The sequence below is a fragment of the Mauremys mutica genome, chromosome 4, assembly GCF_020497125.1.
Source record: "Mauremys mutica isolate MM-2020 ecotype Southern chromosome 4, ASM2049712v1, whole genome shotgun sequence".
In the NCBI taxonomy this organism is placed as follows: Eukaryota; Metazoa; Chordata; order Testudines; family Geoemydidae; genus Mauremys; species Mauremys mutica.
In genome coordinates this window covers 143890143-143911691 of record NC_059075.1, presented here as the reverse complement: position 1 = coordinate 143911691, position 21549 = coordinate 143890143, and the positions used below count along the sequence as shown (strand labels likewise).

Sequence of the window (21549 nt, the reverse complement as noted above, 5' to 3'; positions counted from 1 at the left end):
GAGTGGCAGAGCATGGCCCAGGGGAACAGGGGAGAATGGCACTGCGCGGGACGGGACAGCACAGAATAGCAGGGCATGGCCCAGGACTGCGCGGTGCAGCACAGGAAAGCATGGAATGGAACGGCCTGGGACAGCACGGCATCCCAGGGGGAGGAGGTTAGACCTGTCACTCCCGTTACAATAACAGACTCAGCCCCCTCCTTCTTTAGCCTTCCTTTGAAGAGCACCATCCATCCAGGCGCTGCACTAATGGGATTACCCTGCTGCCTGTGGCTATGCCTGGCAGTCACTCCCTGACCCAGCTAATGAGTGGCTCGCGGACCACAGATGAGTATTTAGGAGACAGGCCTTCTGAGCCCTGAGTACTCTGAGCCGGTCGCGCGGGCTGTGGGGCAATGGGGAAGGGGCTGGTTTCGTTCCTTTCCCTCTGCTTGACTCGCACATGGAGCTCTGCCCCTCTCAGCACCCGACTGGAAGGGACACCGGTGGGTTAACATGCCCGGAGAGCAGCATTCCTCTGCTTTCCCGGGTCCAGCACCCCATCCTCCCACTTCCAGCTCTCAGGGAGCTCTATTCACAGCACACCACTGACCATTCCCATGTGCGCATGGACGGGCACTGAATATTAACTAACTGCACCCGTACGGAGCCTGCGGGGTATCGGCGGGCAGCTGTTAACAGCCCCAAGAACAGCAATAGGCGCCATCTGTGAGATGGTGGGAGACACCTGCTAACTCGAAATAGAGGAGCCGCTGCAACAGTCTCCCTCAGCCTGCTGCTGGCCGTGGGGAACTGGACTTCGGATGTGCCCTTCGGGGTCGGCTATGGAGCCATGGGGAACACAGAACCATTTCCTGTCAAAAGAGTGAAATTACAGCCGGGGGCGGGGGGAGAGGGGTGTTGCACAGGTCATGGGAAGCAAAGCCAGCTCTGGTTCCCACCTGGTAGTGTGCATCAGACTGGGGTGCCACTACCCTGCTCGTGCGCTCTGGGATGTCCTGAGCTACACTCTCTGAACATGGCACCAACCCAGTGCAGCGTGGGAGGATCCCAGCAGTGCTGTGCCTGGATTCACACCAGCCTGCAAACCACTTGGTTCTCGCAGCAAGCAGCAGCTTCTCCTTTCCTGTGATGCACTTGGCTGGAGCCTTCCCTCTGGACTGCTTCCAAGAGCACAAGGTGCCAACAGGTCAGGCATCAAAGAGGAGAGACAGAAATGCACTGGCTGCTAGAAACGAGTGCCGCAGCCACCAACATACAACTAAGCAAAGGGACAAAGGCCCCCAGAGACCTGGGCCTGATGCAGTGGGTGATCCCAGAGATGGCACCAGCATCCCCACCTGAAACAAAGGCTAACAGCACGCACCTGCCTCTGAGAGGGGCTGAGGCACTGTGAGCATTAGCAAAGCACTTTGCCCTTCTCCCCTGTTTATACCGGCCCAAGTGGGCGTGAGGTGCTACCACGTCAGACCGCTGGCACGTGGCAGCCCCTGAGGAAGCAGAGATGACGGTGCTCACTGCAGCTTGTCAGAGGATCTGACCCAAGACATTTCTTTTCAAGACATCTCTTAGTTAAACTGCTCCTACCCAGAGTGACCCCATCAGGATGTGTTTCAGAGGCATCGCTCATTCTCAGGAGGAAGCTGCACACCCAGGTGACTGTCTGTGTCCCTCTCTTCTCCTCATTACCCAACAGGACAGGGAGAGGGGCTCACACACCCCTCCATACCCCAAGCGATCACTGCTCCAGGTTACCTGGGTTGGAAAACTGTCTCTGGGGTATTAGGAAATTTACTAGAGCCAGTTTGTTTCCTTCGTCACCAAGATGCGTCCCACTGCAGGCAGAACAGCCACCCACAGCAACCTGCCAATCATCCCCACTTTGCTCACACATTCCAGCAAAGCACCCAAAGCACATGCTTCGCTTTCAGTATGTGAGTAGCTCCTGAGCATCCCATCTGACTCCCTGGCAAGCTCAGGTTCAAACCCAACTAGCTCTAACCTCACCCTGTATCTGTCTGAGGCAGAGACATTAAGCTTTGTGCAGTTTATTCCACGGGGAGTCATTTGGCCAGTTCCCAGAACAGAAGTTCTGTAAGATCAGACTTACCCTCTGTATCAGAACGAGGGCTTGGCCCTGTGTTCTCGCCAAAAGCCCCCGCCCTCCCCTTCCTCTAATCCTGCCATTAACTCTAGAACTACTGCCATCCTCCACCCCAGAAATAGGAGAACTGAGTCCTGTGTATCTGGTGCAAAAACTCTTTGGGACCTGACAGAGTGAAAGCTGCTGTGGCTGTAGAGGTCACTGCATGGACACAGAGCACTGCTTGCTACACCCATTCCCGCTCCCCTACGCAGATCCTCCTTGCTAATGCTGGTTCCGGGGGCACTGTACCTTCTCCCTCCTCCACTGGGCTCTGGGGGGTTCCTTTGGCTTTATCCCCTACATGCTGCCTTAATTAAGGTTTGGATGGGTGACGCCTTGGGCCACCATCCTCTTTCCTACACACAACAGGCACCTGAGCCTTGCAGATCGCCAGAACAGCTTGAGATCCCGCTGTGGGCTCTCTCTGCTAAGCTGGCGGTGCTCATACCACATATCCTAGCAGATGGTGCTAGACTAGCAGCCAGGGAACCTGGGTTCTCTTCCAACTCTGCCACTGACCTGCTGTGCAACCTTTGGCCGATCACCTCCCCTCTCTGGGCCTCGGTTTCCCCTCTCTCACTGTGTCTATTTAGAGTGTAAGCTCCCAGGGGAGACTCTCTCTCTCTAGAGGCATGCACAGTGCCTAGCACAACGGAGCCTCCCTGCGCCAGTGGGATCCCTGCACTCGGGGCAGGGACTGCATCCTGGGCTGCCAGCAGCTGGTGGGAGGTCCCACAGGTGGGGGCGAAGAGGGGGCTTTCCTCTAATAACACCCCGCTGAGCCTGTCCTGCGGTAGGCGTATGCTGCCCTGTGGCAGGGCCGCGGCTGCACTGGGAGGAATGCTGGAAAGGAGCAGCAGTGAAACACCACAGTTCAGAGAGGCAATGCGCATTTCTGCCCTGTCCCCGGCTGTATCTAATTACCCACAAGAGGGAGAGGAACGTTCCTCCCGGGTAAGCTGCCTCCACACCACGTACCTTGCTGCAAGGGCTCGGGCTGGCTTCACGTGGCATCCTGGAGTCAACTCCCACCTTGACCGGGAGAGGAACAGCTCCAAGACCTTTCCCAATGCAGGGCAGCTCTGCCCGCCCCACAGTCGCTGCCAGCGCCCTGCTCCAAGGGGTGACCACACAGCCTCTGCTCTAGAAGGCCCCTCCCCCCAGCTGGCTGGGCCAGGCCTCCCTGCTTCAGCTTCTGGCCGAGAGGGTCAGGAAGAATCGCTCTGCCCTCCACACACCGCCATGGTCTCTGTATTCTGGGGGTCCCTGCACCTCCCTCTGCAGCAACTGGTGCTGTGACATCAGAGACTGGGCTAGGCAGACCCTGGGTCTGACCTTGTCTGGCTGTTCCTGTTATTCAGTATTTCTATTTCAGTAGATCCTAAGGACCCTGTCGGGGATCAGAGCCCCCTGGACTGGCTGCTGTAGGAGCAAACAGCACAGCACCTAGGTGCTGATCTCCAGTCTCCCCGGTGGTTTGCATTTCCCCTGCTAACTGCAGTGTTTGCCAGCTGCATTAGATCCCAGCCAGCTGCACGGTTCAATAATGAGCCTGGCTCCGAGATGCACCCCCAGAGCTCTCCTGTCCCTCCCACATCGGTGCCTGCCTCCCGTTCGACCTTCGCTCACTTCTCTCTCCTTTGCCTGACTCATGATCTCCGAGTGCAGGACATCTTCCTCCCAGCAGCTCTTCACATCCTCAGCTTGCAGATGCCCCAGCTCTCCAGCCCTGCCACTGCTGCTTGGCTGAGCCAGGGGTGGAGATTCGGTGTGTGGTGCCTCGAGCCTGCTCAGCACAGGGCTCTGATTATCCCCACAAGAGCGCTGGGCAGGTGCCTGGTCTGCGTCTCCGAAATCGGCTGGAAAAGGTTTGTGAAATCTGCAGGGGGGTTCTCTCTCTCTGGCTGGATTCCTGTATGCCCTCCCCCACCCCCCCCCCCACACACACATACCCTTTATCTCCTTCCCTCAGGCCTAACCTGACTATTTGCATGCTAGAAAAATACCAATACAAATAGGATTATACAGCTGGCACAGCGGGAAAGCGACCAGAGGAAAGAACAGAAGCAGAAGGGGTGGGGGAAGGTGTAACTCACGGGGAAGCGTATCAGCGCAGAGACGATCTGGAAAAGCACCGAGGAGATGGCGTGTCACAACGCAGGACATGAGCCACAGGGCAAGAGGCCCCAGCGAGGCAGGATCGCCTGTAACAAGCTCCCCTTCACTCTGTTTTTTTTTTTAAGCGTGAATCTGTAGAACATGCCAGGTGCTGGGCACCTTCCCCACCCACCTGCCACCTCGCTCTGCCAATGCCTCTCGAACCCAACACACAGCCCTCTGCCACCCCTGGAATCTCCCCACCACACACAGTTCTGCCAATGCCCCTCAATCCCAGCCTATAGCACCCCCCACATTATCCCAGTTCTGCGCTCCCCATCCAGCTTTGCAAAGGCACTTGTGTCCCGGGCAGAGCCCCTCCTGAGCTGTGCTGACACCCGCTGGTCAGGACGGACAGTGCCCCATGGCCACATCCAGTGCTCTGATGCAGCCCAGCAAGGAGGCTGGGTAGACCCTGTCCTTGGGGGAGCATCTTGTAAACCCCATATTCCTCATCTGTATAAAACTGTGATACTGCATACAAAGCATGCCTGGTGAGGTACCAGGGCAAAGGTTATACTCAGCTGAAAGTCACTGTTCTAGCTAAACATGTATATCTTTAGTGCATATGAAGTTATGAGAATTGTGTTGTATGGTTGGCACTAAAACATGCTGTAAGTTGGGAAATCAGCCAGATATTAGCTCCCCAGAGACAACAGCAAGGAAAGTAACCAGCGCCCGGGCGGGGTGTCAAACAACCGTTAACCACTGTCCAGCAAGGGAGCTACAATTCAATGACTCACCTGCCTGAAGCCACACCAGAGACATTGCTCAACCTTGCCTGGGGACTCGGCAAATGCCCCCAGACATGACTGGATTTGTGTTCCCCAGAACAGAGCACAGGGGTCCACTGCTTGACCTGTCTCCTGCCTCCACCTATGCTGCAAGCAACAAAGATACTCAGAAGACTCAACAGAAGAGACGGGCCCAGGTTTAAGGGACAAACCTGTATATTAAGGACGGCAATATCCAGTGGGGTGAGAAAAACTGCTTCATCGAGATGTTGCCCAGTCTAATAGGGTTGAGAGTTTAGACCTCGTGCTTCTATTTTATTTTATTTTGGTGACTAACTCTGACTTTTTGCCTATCACTTATAATCTATCCTTTGTAGTCAATAAATTTGTTTAACTGTTTATCTTTACCAGTGAGTTTGCCTGAAGTGGGGCAAATCTGCTCAGGTTGGCAAAGGCTGGTGTACATCCACTTTCCATTGATGAAGTGGTGAACCAATTCATGAATTTGCACTGCCCATCTTGAGCAGTGCAAGACGGTATATTCCTGAGGTACAATGCTGGGAGCTGGGGGGATTTGGCTGGTGCCTTTCTCTGTGTGATGCATGAGTGGCTCTGGGAGCAGTCATGCAATCTAGCTGGGTGTGGGGCTCCACATTCTGTTTTGCTGAGTGATCACAGCGCCCGGAGGGGTTTGCTGCTTGTCACTAGCAAAGCATTGTGAGAGGCAGCCCAGGCTGGAGAGTTAAGGGGCACAGTGGTCTCACAGTCCCAGGCTGCACCTCGGGGATCCCATCCCAGACCCCATTGCCCCCTTCGGTCGCTGAATCAATGAAATGAATTAATACACAAGCAAATGCTCTCTGCTCGAAGTGGCCATGAGTTGATGGGATACGACTGGGCTGACTCCCTTGAGTAAAGACACATCTAGGCAATTTCAAAAACTCCAGTGGGTATGTCAGCTAAATCCGCGCTCCGCTTTTCACACTATGGCCTGCACTGTGCTGGCCCCTTCAGAGATGGCACAGTCTAGCATGGAAATATTGAGACCATTTTTAAAATGTGAACTATTTCCTCGATAAAAAAGGAATCAGCCCTCCCTGGGCCCGACTGTGTACATCCATCCAGAGGTGCCCACGCAGCACCATCGGCCTGCAGCACCACGGCCAGCACACGAGTGGGCGATGGAGCCAGGAGCAGAAATGAAAGGAGGGCGAGGAGAAGATGCTGTGTACTGTGTCTCACCCTCCCACCGCCCTGAACTGACCGAGCGGCAGAGGGAGCGGTGCACCCAGCAGCACACACCTGGCCGGCCTGTCGCGGGACACCCACTGGCAGGACGAGAGCAAGAGGCTTCCTCACCCCCTGCATTTCACCCAGGGAAGAGTCTCTATCTCACTAACAAACACTGCCCCATCTTCCCCCCCACCCAATGCACCCCCAATACCTCCCAGCCCCCTGACAGCCCCCAGCCCACCCACGCACACCCCAGCAGGGCAGGATCATAATTCTTTGTTACTCATTTCCAGTGACTATGGCTGGAGGCCGGAAGCCCAGGCTTCCCCTTCCAAAGGCTGGTGGTCAGACCACCGCGGGAAAGGCCATGCTGCTTGTCACACTAGCATGTAGTGGCTCAGCACAACTCCTACAACAGGGGCTGGCTCACGGGGGCTGTTTGCAGCAGCAGGGTCCATTCCAGCAAAGAATCCTCCAGCAGGGGAATGGCCCGGGGTCGTAGCCCATGACCACAGGACAGTGAGGTGCGGGAGGCAGCAGGATTCCTGCCCACTAACGGGTACCGGGGCTTTCCCCTTTGTTGGGAGGATTTAGCCGTTCCAAATAAGGCCAGACCAACTGCTGCTCAGTGCAGTCACATGGCAGGAATGCAGGCATGGGAGCCAAGAGGCCTGGCTCTGCCACTGACTCACCTTGTGTCCTTGGACAAGTCACTTCTACTCTGTGCCTCAGTTTTCCCCTTGCCATAATGGGGCTAGTAACGCCACTGGGTGTGCATGCCTGGCAATTTGCTAGCATTCCCAGGAGGCTGTAGGAAAGTAATTATTTCACATTAGCCTGAGAGCAGAGGCAAACAGCAACCTCCTGGTGAAGCCATTCTGCAGACCCTGCTCCCCAGCAGATGATGAGGGTGAAGGAGATCAGGGTGCAGGACAGCCGCTCTGAGAAGAGGTCTGATCCTATTGCAAAGCAGCACTAGACAATTTCAGTGTACAACTCCCCTGGAGGGGAACTGCTCTTGCTGAGCAGGAAGAACAGTGCCATGTCCCCTCCTTCCTGTCAAGTCCACAGGGTTAAACGCCTTGTCAGCCGTGCTTACCAACCTGCCCTCAGCTGCCAGAGCAGGCTGGCTCCATCAGGGTCAGGGAGAGTTCAGCGTTATGCAGGGAGGTTACAGTGCATTAATCAGCCTTTTCTCAGGGCCGGGCTGCTCCCAGCTAACTCACATCAAGTTTAGAGACATGCTCAAAATGCATTCCTTCTGAACTCGGGGTGCTGGAGAAGCCCGATCTCCCAGCACCTGCTGCTGCAGGGTGTGGGAGGCCTAGGGCAGGAGCCTTTCCCATACCATACTATGGCCTCTTTCCCACAGCAAGTAGATGCGTGGGAAGCCACAGCTCTTCTGTCCTGAGGGCAGCTAGGATTTGCTGCCCGTGATGGTGAGGGGCCCACGGGAAGGGGACATGAAGGAACATCTCAGAGAAGTGCAGGGGGAACCTACAGGCAACAAACGGCCGAGCCCCTGCCATCCCCGGTCAGGCCAGCAACAGGATTTGACTCAGTAGCCGGACCACTTTGTCCCTCCCAGGCAGCTGCTGTTATCCACGGTTTGCGGGATAAACCGGGGCACGGAAAGGTTCAGGCCCTGATTTCCACCCACATGCTGACTCCCACGGGAGCGCAGGTGCTTGCTGTACTGACTCACGGTGGAGGAGACCTGCCATGGGCCATCATGAGGACATCTATGGTCATGAGGAGACCCGGCCCTGCCGCTGCACAAATGGGTTTGCCTACGTGGGGTGCGTGTGGGAAGAGAGCAGTGATGCAGACTCCTGGGTGTGCACCCAACGTGCAAAGCGCCCAGGGGCCAGCTGCCTACTCTGGGAGGGAGGGAGCACTGTCTGAAACGCTCACTGGGGAAGCACATGCGGCTGTAGCAACGTGGCACGTTCACACGTGGAACACGCACTAGCGCTGGGCAAAGCTGGCAAGCGCTGCCTCCGAGAGGAAGCTGGGCCAAGACCATCGCACGGAGCCCGTGAACCTCCTCTGATCCGCATCCCCCATCCATCTGCTGAAGGTCAGTCAATAATGGCCAGATGTTTTCAGATCCTCCAAGGCAATTTAAATGCCAGCCTCTGTCCTTGTGGAAGTCAGAGAAATGTGGAAAATGAATGAATTACTTTAGCAACATCGTCTGCATATAGAGCAGCATCGCTCGCCTCCTTGGCGGGGACGGTGGGATGGGGGAAGAACCAGGCTGCAGCAAGCATCCTGCCTGGCAGCTCTGATGCAAGTGTCCTACTCCCCACGTGATCCGAAAGTGCTTGGCACTTTCCATCATTAACTGGTGTCACTCGAGCCTCCTTTTCAATCTTCAATGACTCTGGTTCTTTGTGCTGGTGGAAACTGTGTCCTGAAACTCCCCCCGGCTCTGCTGACTGATCTCCACGTGACAGAACATGTCCTGAAACCAAACCCAGCACACTGCTTCCCCGAGCCAGGCCCCTGACGCCCAGGAGAGACGTGCCCCCACTACTAGTGGAGCTCGAACACTTCATTGCTACACTGCGAGGGGTCTGTGCTGCAACACGGAGGGGAGTTTGCAGAAGGAGCTGCCAGGACCATCAACTGCAGGGGCCCGTAACAACGTTAGGCTACAGAAAGATAAGGGAGCAATGCTGAGACAGCAGTGCCTGGTGACTGAGGACAGACAGACAGAGACAGAGGGTGTATATGGGGAGGGAGAGAGAGATTTCCTCACCACCTGCTTCAGACTCCCCAGTGCCTCACTGCTGCTCTGTCCCATTGGTTTGACCAATGCACACTGACATAGGGCAGATATTGGGGAGTCGTCTTGTCTTTGCTCCAGGCCTGGTGATTCTCCAGACCTCAGGCTCCTGTATCACACCCCACAGTCATCAATTGTGTCTCTGATCTTTCAGGGCAGGTGCTCCACGCTCCCTAGGGCAGTGGTTTTCAACTTTTTTTTCCATTTTGTGGACCACTATAAAAACTGGCATGGAGGTGCAGGCCCCTTTGGAAATCTTAGCCATAGTCTGCGGCCCCCCCAGAGGTTGAGAACCCCTGCTTTAGCATCAGCAGGGCCTGGGACCCCGTTCCTGGGGAGAAGCTGTGACCCCGGCGGAGCAGCACTTGGAGGGGCATTGACTGCTTTCACTGGGGGCTGCCTGACGCCTTCCTCATGGCTGCTGGGGGCTTCGAGGGAAAACAGGGGATCCCTACAGATCTCAGTTGCTTGGAAAATCAGAGAAATAATGCTTCCGGCCTCAACCGGGGCTGGAAAAGGCATGTTCAGGAGGAGCCTCAGTGAGTCTCTTTCAGCTCCACACCAGCATTCAGTCTATATCCCACCTCCTTCCACTGACGCCCCAGCCCAGCAGGCAGGGATGGAGCAAAGGGGACACGCACTGCCCCGCGGGGGCAGGAGATGAGCACAATCTGACATGCTCCAGCCGAGACCAGTTACACCAGGTGAGCAGAAAATGCCTTGGGAATGGATCTGAATGGGTGTGAACCCTCAGCCACAAGGCAGAGGGGTGCTGGGATTAGGGGGCGGGGTACGTTGCCCCTGGATGCACTGTACAGAGTCGGCTCCAGATGCTACCCAGGCGAACGGAGGAAGAACCACTTTGTGGTCACAGTGCTGGACTGGGGCTCCAGAGATGTGGCTCCAATCCCCTGCTCTGCCACAGACTCCCTGTGTGACACCTGACAATTCATTTATCCTGCTGGGCCTCAGTTCCCCATCTGGGCCATGGCGATGAGTCTATTCCACACAGGGACAGCGTCCACCCTCATCACCAGAGCATAGGAGCACCATCCAGCAGGGCATTAAGTGGTGTCACTAACGTCCTTCACGTGCAGTAATACAGCAACCTCCTGCTCTCTCTGTGTGCCTCGTCTATTCTGATTGTGAGCTCCTCTGGGCAGAGACCTTCTGCTACTCGGGCCTGTGCAGCACCCAGCACAATGGGGAGTTTCTGGGGGAATCTCTTCCTGGGACAGACTCGAACAGCTGTAGAAATCAAGGCTGGCCAAGTGCCAAGCACCCCTACCTTCTCAAAGCCATGCACTCGCTGGCAGACACCTGTCGTGCAATCTATAGTTAGTTAAGGAAGGCTGAGCTGTTTGGGATAGCTATGAAAGTATAAATTAATTACAGCATTAATAAGGCATCTTCAGCTGGCCACACTATACCAAGCGGGAAAGCTCTTGTGCAGCACTGGAAGAGCTGGGGACTGTACTGCCTTCGTGAGCACACTCCCTGCTGCTAAGAGAAGTGCAGGGGATCTAAAGCACTGCAGGCCATAACAGGCAAAGTGACGGCACAATCCAGCCTTGTGAAACACGCACTCCTGCTCTGATCAATCTCGCTGGAGCTGGTCCACATAGTTCCGCCCCAAAACTTATCCCACTGCAAATGTGATTTTGCACTGTTCACTGTCTTCCATGGGAAAAGGCTGAATTCAGCACAATCTTCTGATTGTCCCAAACGGGAGACTCCAACCCAACCAGTTTGAGTTGGACATTTTGAAACAAAATGACATTTTTCATTCTGAAATGTCGCTCTGACATAAAGAACGCTGTTCTGACACATCAAATAATTTCCTTTGGTTGAAACTATCGATATATTTCCACTCGGACATTCCCAGCTGGAAAGTTTTCAGAATTTTCCATTGGCAGGCTGGATTTTCTTCTTGTGCTGGTTTTCGTTCTGATTTGGAAACATCTGACCCTCCCACGGTGTGAAAATGCCATTTCTCGTCCTGCTCTCACCAAATGCTGATGGGTTTGCTTCCTGAGACAACAAAGCAAACACATAACTGTGCCAGAGAGGAGGTCATAGGAGCAGAGATTTCCTCTGCAAACAACTTCCAGTTACAGGCGCCTACTCCCAGGACTAGACACTGTTCCTCTTTCTATCCTCCAGAAAGCTCCCCTAGTTCAGCACAAAACCATGTGCTCCAGAACCAAAGGCACTGAGCTGGGAGTCAGGAGTCCTGAGCTTTATTCCAAGAGGCTCAGGCACCCAAATCTCATTAAAAGCCAATGGGAACTAAGTACCAATGCCCCCTCCCCTCCCCCAACTCCGAGGTGCTGGGCTGGGACTCAGGAGATCTCAGTTCAATTCCTGGCTCTGCCACAGATTCCTTGAGTGACCTTGGATGGGTCACTTAATCTCCCTGTGCCTCAGCTCACTGTCTGTAAACAGGGGATAACGATGCTGACAAGCTTTATCCAGTGCTTTGGGATCTGTGGATGAGAAACACTGCACAGTGGGGTTCTGGTCCACCACACGGCTCCGAGGCACTTGGATCATACAAACAACAACAGGTGTGTGAGGTGGCGAGCATCACCAGCGCTCTCGTATTGCCATGACGTCCCTACGTGGTGGGCCACATGCACACACAGATGGGAAACACGTTGCAAACTGCCCTGTCAGATCTCGACGCCTCTGGTGGGAATATCGAGGTCAAGGCTCTGTTGCAGGGCAAGGTGAACACGATTCCCCCGCCCTGCCTGTATGATTTTATGCGGGGTGCTGTCAGAGGGAACTGGGGCCCAGCCGGAGGGAGATTTGCTCTGCTCCGAGAGGGAGGTGGCTGGGACACTTTCATTCACCAGTGAGTTTTCCCACTTGGTGGAGGCGGCTTCCTTTGCTTTCCTTGCTAATGAGTTTGGTGTGACAGGCACTTATCTCAGCGATGACAACGGAGCTGGAGAGCAAAGCAGACACGAAAGGCTGAGTAGAGAGGAGACGGGAACCTGCCAGCTCCCCAGAGACAGGGGCAGGTATCCCACGTACATCTCCAGGATTCACTGGCAACGAGCAGCACAGGCCAGCATCTCAGCTAACGGCCTGTCAGAGTCCCGCCAGCTGCACAGGGAGCAAACAGTGACATCAATCGGAGGCTCCGGGGCAGGGGCTCTCGGCCTCCTCTGTACCTCAAGCCCACACCACAAACCTCAGGGACATGAGGGAAGGCCCCATGGGTCACGGCCCTAGACTGAAAGCCCGGGCTTTGGGAAATGAGCCCCATACACGCTGGCTCCAATGCCAGAGGCTGAGTGTGCAGGGCTATGGAGCCTGGGTTCCCTTCTCCGCACCTCCAGGCAGCCCTGCAGATATCTCAGCTGCTGTTTGCACTCCAATAGCACCTGGAGGACGCACTGGAAAGCGCTTGGTGTGAGGGATGCACACTGAGCCAGTGCCCACCCCAAAGAGCTTGCACAGACCAGACAGAGCAAGGTGGCAGAAAGGAACTCATCTCCACTGATAGGTGGGGAACTGAGGCACAGAGAAGCTACGTGACTTGCCCAAGGTCACACAGGGAGTCTGTGACAGATCTGGGAATTGACCCAGAATCACCCGAGTCTCCCTCAACTGCTGTAATCACAAGACCAGCCTTGCTCCTGCACAGCACATGCTGACGCTGCCCATGCTGTACCTGCCCAGTGGGTAGAGTCCCCCAGGGTCACCAACGCAGCCTCTTTCACCAGAGCTAAGCCTGCTTTCCAAGGAGTGAAAAGCTGAGCCAGGGAATGCCTGCCCCAGTTACCTGCTCACTAGCCTATCAGGATTTGGGGGGCGGGGAGGGTTTTGCATCTTTAGTTTCTGTGCCCCAGTGGCAGAGACATACCCACCTGCCCAGGGAAAGACAATAGCCACCATGGGAACCAGCTGGTCAGCGTCCCTGCCAAAGCCCACGCCAATGCAGAGGAAACACTGCACCGTAACCTCCAAGGGAGGCAGCCAGACATGGATCCCTGACTACAAATGGCACAATGTGTTTCATGACAATGCCAGTTAAGACACCATGGGCTGCTGAGAACCGTTGCCAAAAGGCAGGCAGGCAGACAGGAATGCTAAAGAGAGTGCCAAAGTGTCCGGGGCCTATTCCTCCCTTTGTCTTGGGGTTCACTTTTCACCATTTCATGTTCGTCCCCACCAACAATCTGATGCCCCAGAAGAGCTGCTAACAAACTGGGTAAGATGACAGGACCAAGCTTAAGGAGATGCTGCATTTGGTGACTCCTATGCAGCTCTGGCTTATAACTACCATGCTATCCAAGTGGAAGAGAGCATTTTTAACATGAGCCATTTTCTGGGCCTGTTCTAGTCAGCCTCTGTGGTGCTAGCATCACTGCAGCAGTTGTGTTTAATTTTGTAATACATTCATTAAGTATGGTACAGAGCTGTGAGTGATGAAGTGTTAAAGAGAGTTAGCAGAGGTTAATCACCAACAGCCATGGAAATTATGATCTCAGCACTAAGGTGTTGATTTCATTTTTACCAAATTATATGGTCTGAAATCTAGAGCCTTGTTTTTGTTGTTGTTGTTAAAGCAGCATTTAAAATGCTGAACCTCCAGTTGGTACGGCTCCAGCTGTAACAGCGTTTGGAATGCAGTCTGCTGCCCAACCGCGTTAATGAGGGACTTTCTGTCACAATCAATTATGCTCCGAGTTTTGGAAGTCTGGCACATTATGTGCACAGGTTTGTGAGAGAGGATAATTATATTCAGCAAAATTCCATGGGAAAAAAAAGAGGAGCTGGGGGAATAGGAATTAGGCGCAAGGTTTTCGATGCAAAATAATACAGTACTCATCTCTAAAGTGATACTACATCACACCCCTCTGCGCACATCGGGGCCAGCGGCTTTGCCAGCCTTCAGAAAGCTATTCTACTAGTCCAGCTATTTCAGCACATCTATGAGTTTGCAGCATTTTTGGTTGGTCAGAAAGGACCAACAGTGCCCACAACCCTCTAGGGACAACATATCAGATCAACCAAATGTGTGTATTTAGGGGAGGGGGATAGACAGGGGGAGAAACTGAATGTGAATCAAAACACTCATGATTGTGTTACTAAATGCAAGTACAAGGTATTGGTTGGTTGGTTGCTGAATTTAAACACTCCCCTGCAATGTTTGCGGCTCAAAGCAGAACAGCATTGGGCTAATGCATGAGAAGTGGGATTTGAAGCAGACTGTAACCTACAGTGAAACTGATTAGTCCATGTCAATTTTCCAAAAGGAGTGAAATACAAAGGGTAAACCAAGCACATAAATGAAAGTAAATTAAGGTTGTACAGTTCTGGACATCACATTCACCCCTGGTTTTGTTAGTAACACAGTCACGTGTATGATGTGTATCTATCAATATGAAATATTCTAATGCAGCCTCCCTGTAGCACTAGGAAGTCTCTGCATGAGCAGAGCAGCCCTTGGGAAGCAGTATCTGTAGCTACTGATGGCTCCATCGCAGTAAGTGTGCCTCAGCCATCCATGTCCTCAGCCAGGGCCCAGCTCTACAAAGTACTGACCCCCATCACAATCCCATTCACTTTCAAACGGTCGAGTGAGGCAGCAGTTTTGACTTCCAGGCCAGCACCTCTCAGAACCAGCCCCGAGCAAAGATGGCCACTTTCAGACAGGAGAGAAGATTACGCCCCATGCTCCAGCTCTCTCCGAGCACTCTGGGTACTTCCTCTCCCGCCCTGAGAGCTAAGCAAGACCTCTGTGCAGGCGAAAGTTTCTGTCAGTGCAGTCCACACAGGGCACAGCTGCGTGTGTCAGCTCGACCTACTGTAGTGCCCAGCTGGGTGCAGTGGCTGCAGATGTTAGCTACAGCAATAGCTGAGCAAAGGTTCCCTGGTACTGCAGAGGGATTAGCCTCACCAGTCACTTCATGCCACATCCCACAAGGCAGGGAAATTAGAGAGAGAGAGAGCACGTGCGCGCAAGCATTGTCCTTCCCCAAGGCAAACCCCATGGTGGGTGCACAGCCTCTGACTGCAGCTGCACTGAAAGGCTCTCCAACGGGGGGTGCCTCTCAGTGCAATGGCTAGTAGAGAAATGCGCCCACTGCAGAAGCACTCCTGTAGCTGGCACTAACTGGCATCCTACATGGGAGCCTCAGGAGGGAAGCTGGGGATCAGCCAGACCACGGGGAATGAACTCTTTCCAAGGCGTTGCTCCAGGTGAGGGGTGAAGCACTGTGCAGGAGATGGGTACCCTGCCGCTGTAGCTCAGGTGTCCAAGGACTGCTTTGGAAGGAGAAGGCAAAGGCAGTGGGTGGGCTGTAGCGAGAAAGGATGAAAACCAGCTGGTGCTTTGCACTATAAGTCTCAGCACCTCCAGTACCCACAGCAGCCCAGGAGGCACGCAGCCCTGGCAGGCTGAGGAGTTTGGGCCCCATCGCCTGGACTGGACAAGACCCTGGGTTGCTCTCTGACAAATCCTGCTGCTCTCCTCACCAGCAGGAGCTACGGGGTCTGACGAGAATCGGAGGATTCCTGGGGAAGTTGGCTCAGGAAGATGTTACTGTCCTTTGAACATGAACTGATCGTGACAGGGCGGGAAACTCAATACAAATCAGCTCAGTGTTTACAGTGGAACCCACAGGTCACACTGACTGGTTAACTTTTTCTGTAGTGCCCTCCAGGGGATGAATCATGCTTAAGCAGCAAATTCACCTGTTCAAATTACACAAGGCAGAGCGCTAGCGAGGGGGGGTTGCTGATGCTGCTTTGGGCAGTGTCCCACGGAGCTAGCTTGCCTTCCCACTCACAGGCTGATTGGTTGATTGTTTCAATTTCTGCACAGTAATTTCAGGCATGCAGCTTCCGCTCTCTCACACGCTGTACTCCCATTGTCCCTCCAGCTTTCAGGCACGTCTCCGCTGCTTGTTTTTAGACTCTTGATCCCTTTTTTTGGGTACTCCAAGTGACACACGTTAGAAAAGCTCCTGTGACGTGACGGTGCGGGGCTGAGACACAGTGTGGGAGAAGGTATCCCTGCTGCTGGCTCTCGGGGGCCAGGGAGCCCAGCGCCATGGGAAATGGGAAAGCAGAGAACGCAGGACTTGCCAGAACTGACCAGCTCCAAAGTCCGCTAGTCTACTATCCTATCTCCAACAGTGACACCAGCTGCTTCAAAGGAAGGTGCAAGAATCCTAGCAGCCAGCAGATGGGAGATAATCTGCCCCAGGGGAGTTTCATCCTAACCCCCAATAGTTAGGCTCTGGCATAAACCCTGAGGCAGTAGGTTTTATGCCCCTTTTCATTTTAGAATTAGCTCTGGCTATTCCTGTCATCAGATGCCCACTCCGTCTGTGAATCTTGTCAAGTTGGTGGCCTCCATGACATCCTATGGCAATGAGTTCCACAGTCTAATTACATGTTGTGCAAAACAGTGAAAGCTGCTGGGCAGGCCAAAATGAAGCACAAACACACTGTCCAGAATGACAAAGCAACAGCAGGGAGCCCTGCAGAGCAGGACTGAGCACATCTGCCCATTAAAGCCTCTCTCTCCTTCTCTCTTCCAGTCTGATTTCCTTCCAGCTCCTTGTTCATTCCTTCAGCATTTGCCGCATTTTCTTCTCCACCAAGGGTGAGCAAGGGAGTTTTTAACTCTAATTCAGCCCAAGTGCTGGGACTGACTCCTGCCCTGGTGCTCCGCAAATCCCATCTCCTGGTGCTGCTGGCATTTTGAAGGTCAGCTCTGCTGACAGCTCTATCCTCAGATTCATCCAGGGCCAAGAGCCTGTCTCTCAGATGGAGAGAGGCAGCTCAGCAGGGGGGGTTGATACCCAAGGTTAACAGCAGTTAAATCAGTCTGGTCATTCCAGGAAGGTAGGACAGCTAAAGTTGTTGTCCCAGTGCCACCAGCACGGCTCCGCGCCCCGGGAGCACGCGTGTGCCGCCAGCACGGCTCCGCGCCCCGGGAGCACGCGTGTAGTGCTGCAGGAGAGAGTCTCTTAGATATCTTTGTGCCATGTCACCAGCGATGGCCAATCAACCCTAATCATGCAAGAGGGATTATTCAGAGAGTAACCCCTCCTATTCTCTCTGCCAGGCCAGTCCTAGGGCATGGGATCCCCCCTTTTCCATCTCTTTGGAACGGCCACGCCTCTGGCTGGCACATTCCTCCTTCCTAGATGACAGGCCCCCGTTGGGAATCTTTCCCCAGATGCAAAGGGGCCAATGAGAAGAGGGGATGCTCGTGCCATGTGTAAGGACAGCTCCATCCCCTTCTGCCCTTACCTTGCTCTACGAGTCAGCTCGACAGGACGTAGAATCTTTGGGCCCGATTCTGACCTGGTGTAAATCAGGAGTAGCTCCACTAAGCCAATGGAATTACAGCAGGGGAAATGAGATGAGATCAGAATCAGACCCATCTAGCGTCTTAACTCCTGTCTGAACCCCTCTGCTGTCAGGAACAACTGGTGCCAAGTGGAGCCATTGGTGGGTTCTGTATTTTCCTTCCCAGAAAGACAACCAACAGTTGCTATAATAACTGAGCTTTTATGCATTCTCAGGCTGCTTTCCAAAGGAGGTCAGTATAATTAACTCCATTTTACAGATGGGGAAATTGAGGCACAAGAGGGGATGTGACTTAGCCAGCAGCAGGAACTGAGCTCTAGTCCAGTTCCCTAGCCACTGAGCTGCCCTCTCTCCCTCCCATTTTTGGGGCAATGGAGCAACGGCAGCAGGAAACGTTTGCTTCTTTTTTGGTCCTGAGCCAGTCATCTTAGCTGATCAGTTTGCAAGTGCTGGCACAGGGAAACAGCCTGGATGTGACTCTCCAGCCTCCATTGCTCCTCTGAGGCTGATGACAACAGAAGGCTCAGCTATTGCATACGCTGGGACGGAGGGAGTGGGAGCTCTCGGACTAATTCTGGAGATTTTACAATAGCCAGGTACAGTGCAGGAAAACACTACCTCTCTCAAACAGTAGACAGATCGCAGGACTGACTTAGATCCCCGTTGGCTGGCTGGCTGGCTGTCACCGTGTGTGCATCCTGCAAGCCACTGCAGCGGGGACAGGACCTGGCACTTGCCAGGATGTGTAGACTGCAGCAGTGCCAGGGGAGCCTCTGTCTCGCTGAGCCAGCAAGAGCCACTCCAAGTTGGTCCTGGATGGGAGCTGCGTTCCCCTGGCCAAGCGAGCCAAGCTGGAAGTCACTCAGCAAATCTCACAGTGCCAGCTGGCTGCTGCTGATCACTGTCACAGATGACTTCCACTGAAGGATCTGCCTCTGCCATGAGTCATTCTCCCAGCACAGGTCTCTCTCTCGCCTACAAATTATGCAAGGTTTTGGGTTGGGTTTTTCAGATGCACGCTGCAAGTGGATAATTTAATTAGTTTCACTGTTGGTTCAGCCTTGCGCCTAGCAGGAGCTCACAGTTTCTTTAGAACAAGGGATTCTCAAACTGGGGGTCGGGACCCCTCAGGGGGTCGCGAGATTATTACGTGGGGGGGGGGTCGCAAGCTGTCAACCTCCATCCCAAACCCCGCTTTGCCTCCAGCATTTATAATGGTGTTAAATATATGAAAAAGTGTTTTTAATGTATTAGGGGGGGGGGTGCACTCAGAGGCTTGCTGTGTGAAAGGGGTCACCAGTACAAAAGTCTGACTGCTTTAGAACCAGTCCTGTTTGGCATGAAGCCACAGACCTCCCTCCTCACATCTATGCCACCGCTTCCCCTGGTATCTGCGTTCCAACACCTAGGCTCTCCCCTGGGCATGAACACAGAGCTGATCCTACAGAGAGGGCACAGGACGGTGCACGATAGCCCAGGCTGCTGAGCGAGGCAGCTAGGCGAGATGTAAACGCAGCTAATGGAAACCAGGTCTTGCTGATTTAACTGGCTCTACATCCTATACAGGAAAGCGCCTCCCCATTGACTGTGCCTCCATGGAGAACTGCCCGCCTCGGGAAAACTCAAACAGAGACCAGGCTCCCACATACAGACACATGCCAGCCAGTCACCCACTATACTTATGCTTCAGGAAGGTTTCCTGCCCTTAAACTCCCCACATTCCCCCAGCCCTGACTCCTCATGCCACTGGGACACTCTCCTGCTGAATCTGAGATCACAGCCCACCAGTGCCACCTCACTGGGTTATGACTTCACAGCAGGAAGAGAAGGAGATGCTGTAATTCAAACTCCAACAGCAATGGGAGAACCAGGAAAACACCGCCTGGAGGCACCTGTGTTCTTATAAATATTCCCCTAGTCTGCCCAAGCCAGTAACCCACTAGTGCCAACCCTCTCCTGCCCTGATGCAAAGAGTCAGGGGGAGATTTTTAAACCCTCTCGCTGCTCCTCCCTGTGAGCAGGGGCTGTCTCCATACTCCCCTAACCCAGCAGAGGAATGGGAGGCTGTGAGGAGGTTCCAAGAACGCTACCCCAGGGAAATTACTCCAGATTAAGGCAGCGCGGGAATTTAAAAGCACAGTAGCTATTTGGGACTAATGCCCTGTGTGGACGCTCTTATTCCAGAATAAGGGAGCCTTTGCTGACTCCGCTTCCGAAGCGATTCTGGAATAAGTGTGTTCCCCCAGGGAGCTCACTGCAGACAGTGTCCCGGTGGGGGCTTCTGAGCTGCATTTTCTTTCCTCCCGCGCCCCATCCCAGGAGGTTGAAATCTCTGCAGAGAACCAAGCCCCCCGTGACATGCCGAGGGAGGCTGGAACATCCCCAGGCGCCCTGGAAGCCCCGTGCTCCCCGGGGAGCGCCCGCTCCAGCTCCGGGGCACTTTCCGCCTCTCCCCCGAGACTCCGCGCCGCGGCATTTGCGACCCGAGCGAACGGGGAGGAAAATCCGGCTCTCGCGGGTCCCAGGGCGTCTCTCCAGCCCCCCGGAAGTTTGCACAGAGGCAGCCCGGAGAAAGTTGGCTGCCAGGATGCGCGCAGGGGCTCGCGGGGAGCTCCCGGAGCAGCGGCCCCAGAGCTCGCCTCGCCCTTCCCCTTTCCGAGCTCCGCACCGGGCTGCAGCGTCCGGGCGCCGAGCCCCGGGGGGGGGGCGCTCCACGGAGAAGCGCCTGGGCGCGAACCTGGCAAAGGGGGCGGCCCCCCCCCGGCTCTGCCCCGGCCCCGCCTGGCCCCCGCGCACCTACCTGTTGGGTCCCGTCACAGGTGTCCCCGCCGCGCGCCCCAGCCGCTGCCCATCCCCGCCCTGCGCGCCGCAGCTCCGCGGCTCGGGCCGGCTGGGGCTCCCCGGGCAGGGCTGCGCTCGGCTCGGACGCGCAGCGTCTGGCGGCTCTGCTCGCTCCGCACCAGCCTGGCTCGCTCCTGCGCCGCCCGCCGCAGCCTCCTCGGGGGCCGCCGGGCAGAGCCTGGGCGCCGGCGACGGGGCGCAGCGACCCCTAGCGCTCGCCCGGCCCCGCGCTCTGCACCTCTCCCGGCACGGCCGGCTGCGCTGCGCGCCCCCAGCAGGGCGCCTCCCGTCCAGTCACCTCCGCTCCCTCCCCTGCCGGCCGGCGGGGAGCCCGGGCTGAGCCCTGGGGAGCCCCTCGGGAGCTGCGCCGCCAAAGGGACTGGCCCCTCAGCCCCGCCCCCACCCTTTGGCACAGCCCCAGGGGCTGCTGGAGGGAGCTAGCGCCCTGCACCCTCTGCTGGGGCAGGGCCGGCTCCAGGCACCAGCGCAGCAAGCAGGGGCGGCAGGACCCGCTCTTTGGTGGCATTTCACGGGGGTCTCTCAGTCCCTCTCGGAGGGCAGGACCTGCCGCCAGAGAAGAAAGCGGCGCGGTGGAACGATCGCAGCTTCTTTTTTTCCCCCACCTCTTGGAGTGGCAAAAACCCTGGTGCCGGCGCTGGCTCGGGGCTGCCCACCTGTGGGCGTTCAGCACCGGGCGCTGGGGCTCCAGGCCTGGCTGTGCCCAGGCACACTGCAGGAGTAAGGACAGGCCCCAGTCTGATGCGGGCCCACTGTGCTAGACCCCGACAGCCCCTGCCTCACAGAGCCTACAGGCCAGGGCTCCCACTCAGGACAGCACACGCTCAACTTTAAGCCCTTGACTTTAATGAGACTTAAGCACAGGCTTAAAGTTGTTTTCTTGAATGGGGGCCTAAGCAATGCAAAGAAGATGGCCCCCATGCTGCGAAAAGCATTTCAAACCGCTCCTGGGAAAGCTCCCTTGCGTGAGGACAAACGGACCAGGGCCAGATTTAGGGGCAGGTGACCGCCTGGGGCGCCAGGCTCAGGGGGCTGTTTTTATTGTTAGCGACAAAAGGGGAAATGGAATGTTTGAAGTAAAATGTTTCAGGTATTCCATATGTGGAGTTGTTTTTCCACTAACCTCCTAGCATGTTTTCATGAAATGAAAATCCAGAGGTGGATAAGGAGCTGGTTAAAGGGGAGACTGCAGAGGGTAGTATTGAAGGGGGAACTGTCAGGTTGGAGGGGGGTCACTAGTGGAGTTCCTCAAGGTTCGGTTTTGGGTCCGATTTTATTCAATCTATTTA

At 55.1% G+C, this 21549-nt stretch overlaps 1 protein-coding gene across 1 annotated transcript in view; it reads right to left on the bottom strand.

The window, feature by feature from the left end:
- Positions 1-21181, bottom strand: part of TAFA3 (TAFA chemokine like family member 3) — a 69110-nt gene extending 47929 nt beyond the window's left edge. Inside the window, exons 1-3 of the mRNA XM_045014447.1 lie at positions 21083-21181; positions 20917-20972; positions 20202-20420 (exon numbers count right to left, since the gene is read on the bottom strand). Coding sequence (XP_044870382.1) covers positions 20202-20420; positions 20917-20972; positions 21083-21181 — 374 coding nt within the window. The remainder of the gene's footprint in view (positions 1-20201; positions 20421-20916; positions 20973-21082) is intronic.
- Between the last annotated feature and the right edge of the window lie 368 nt (positions 21182-21549).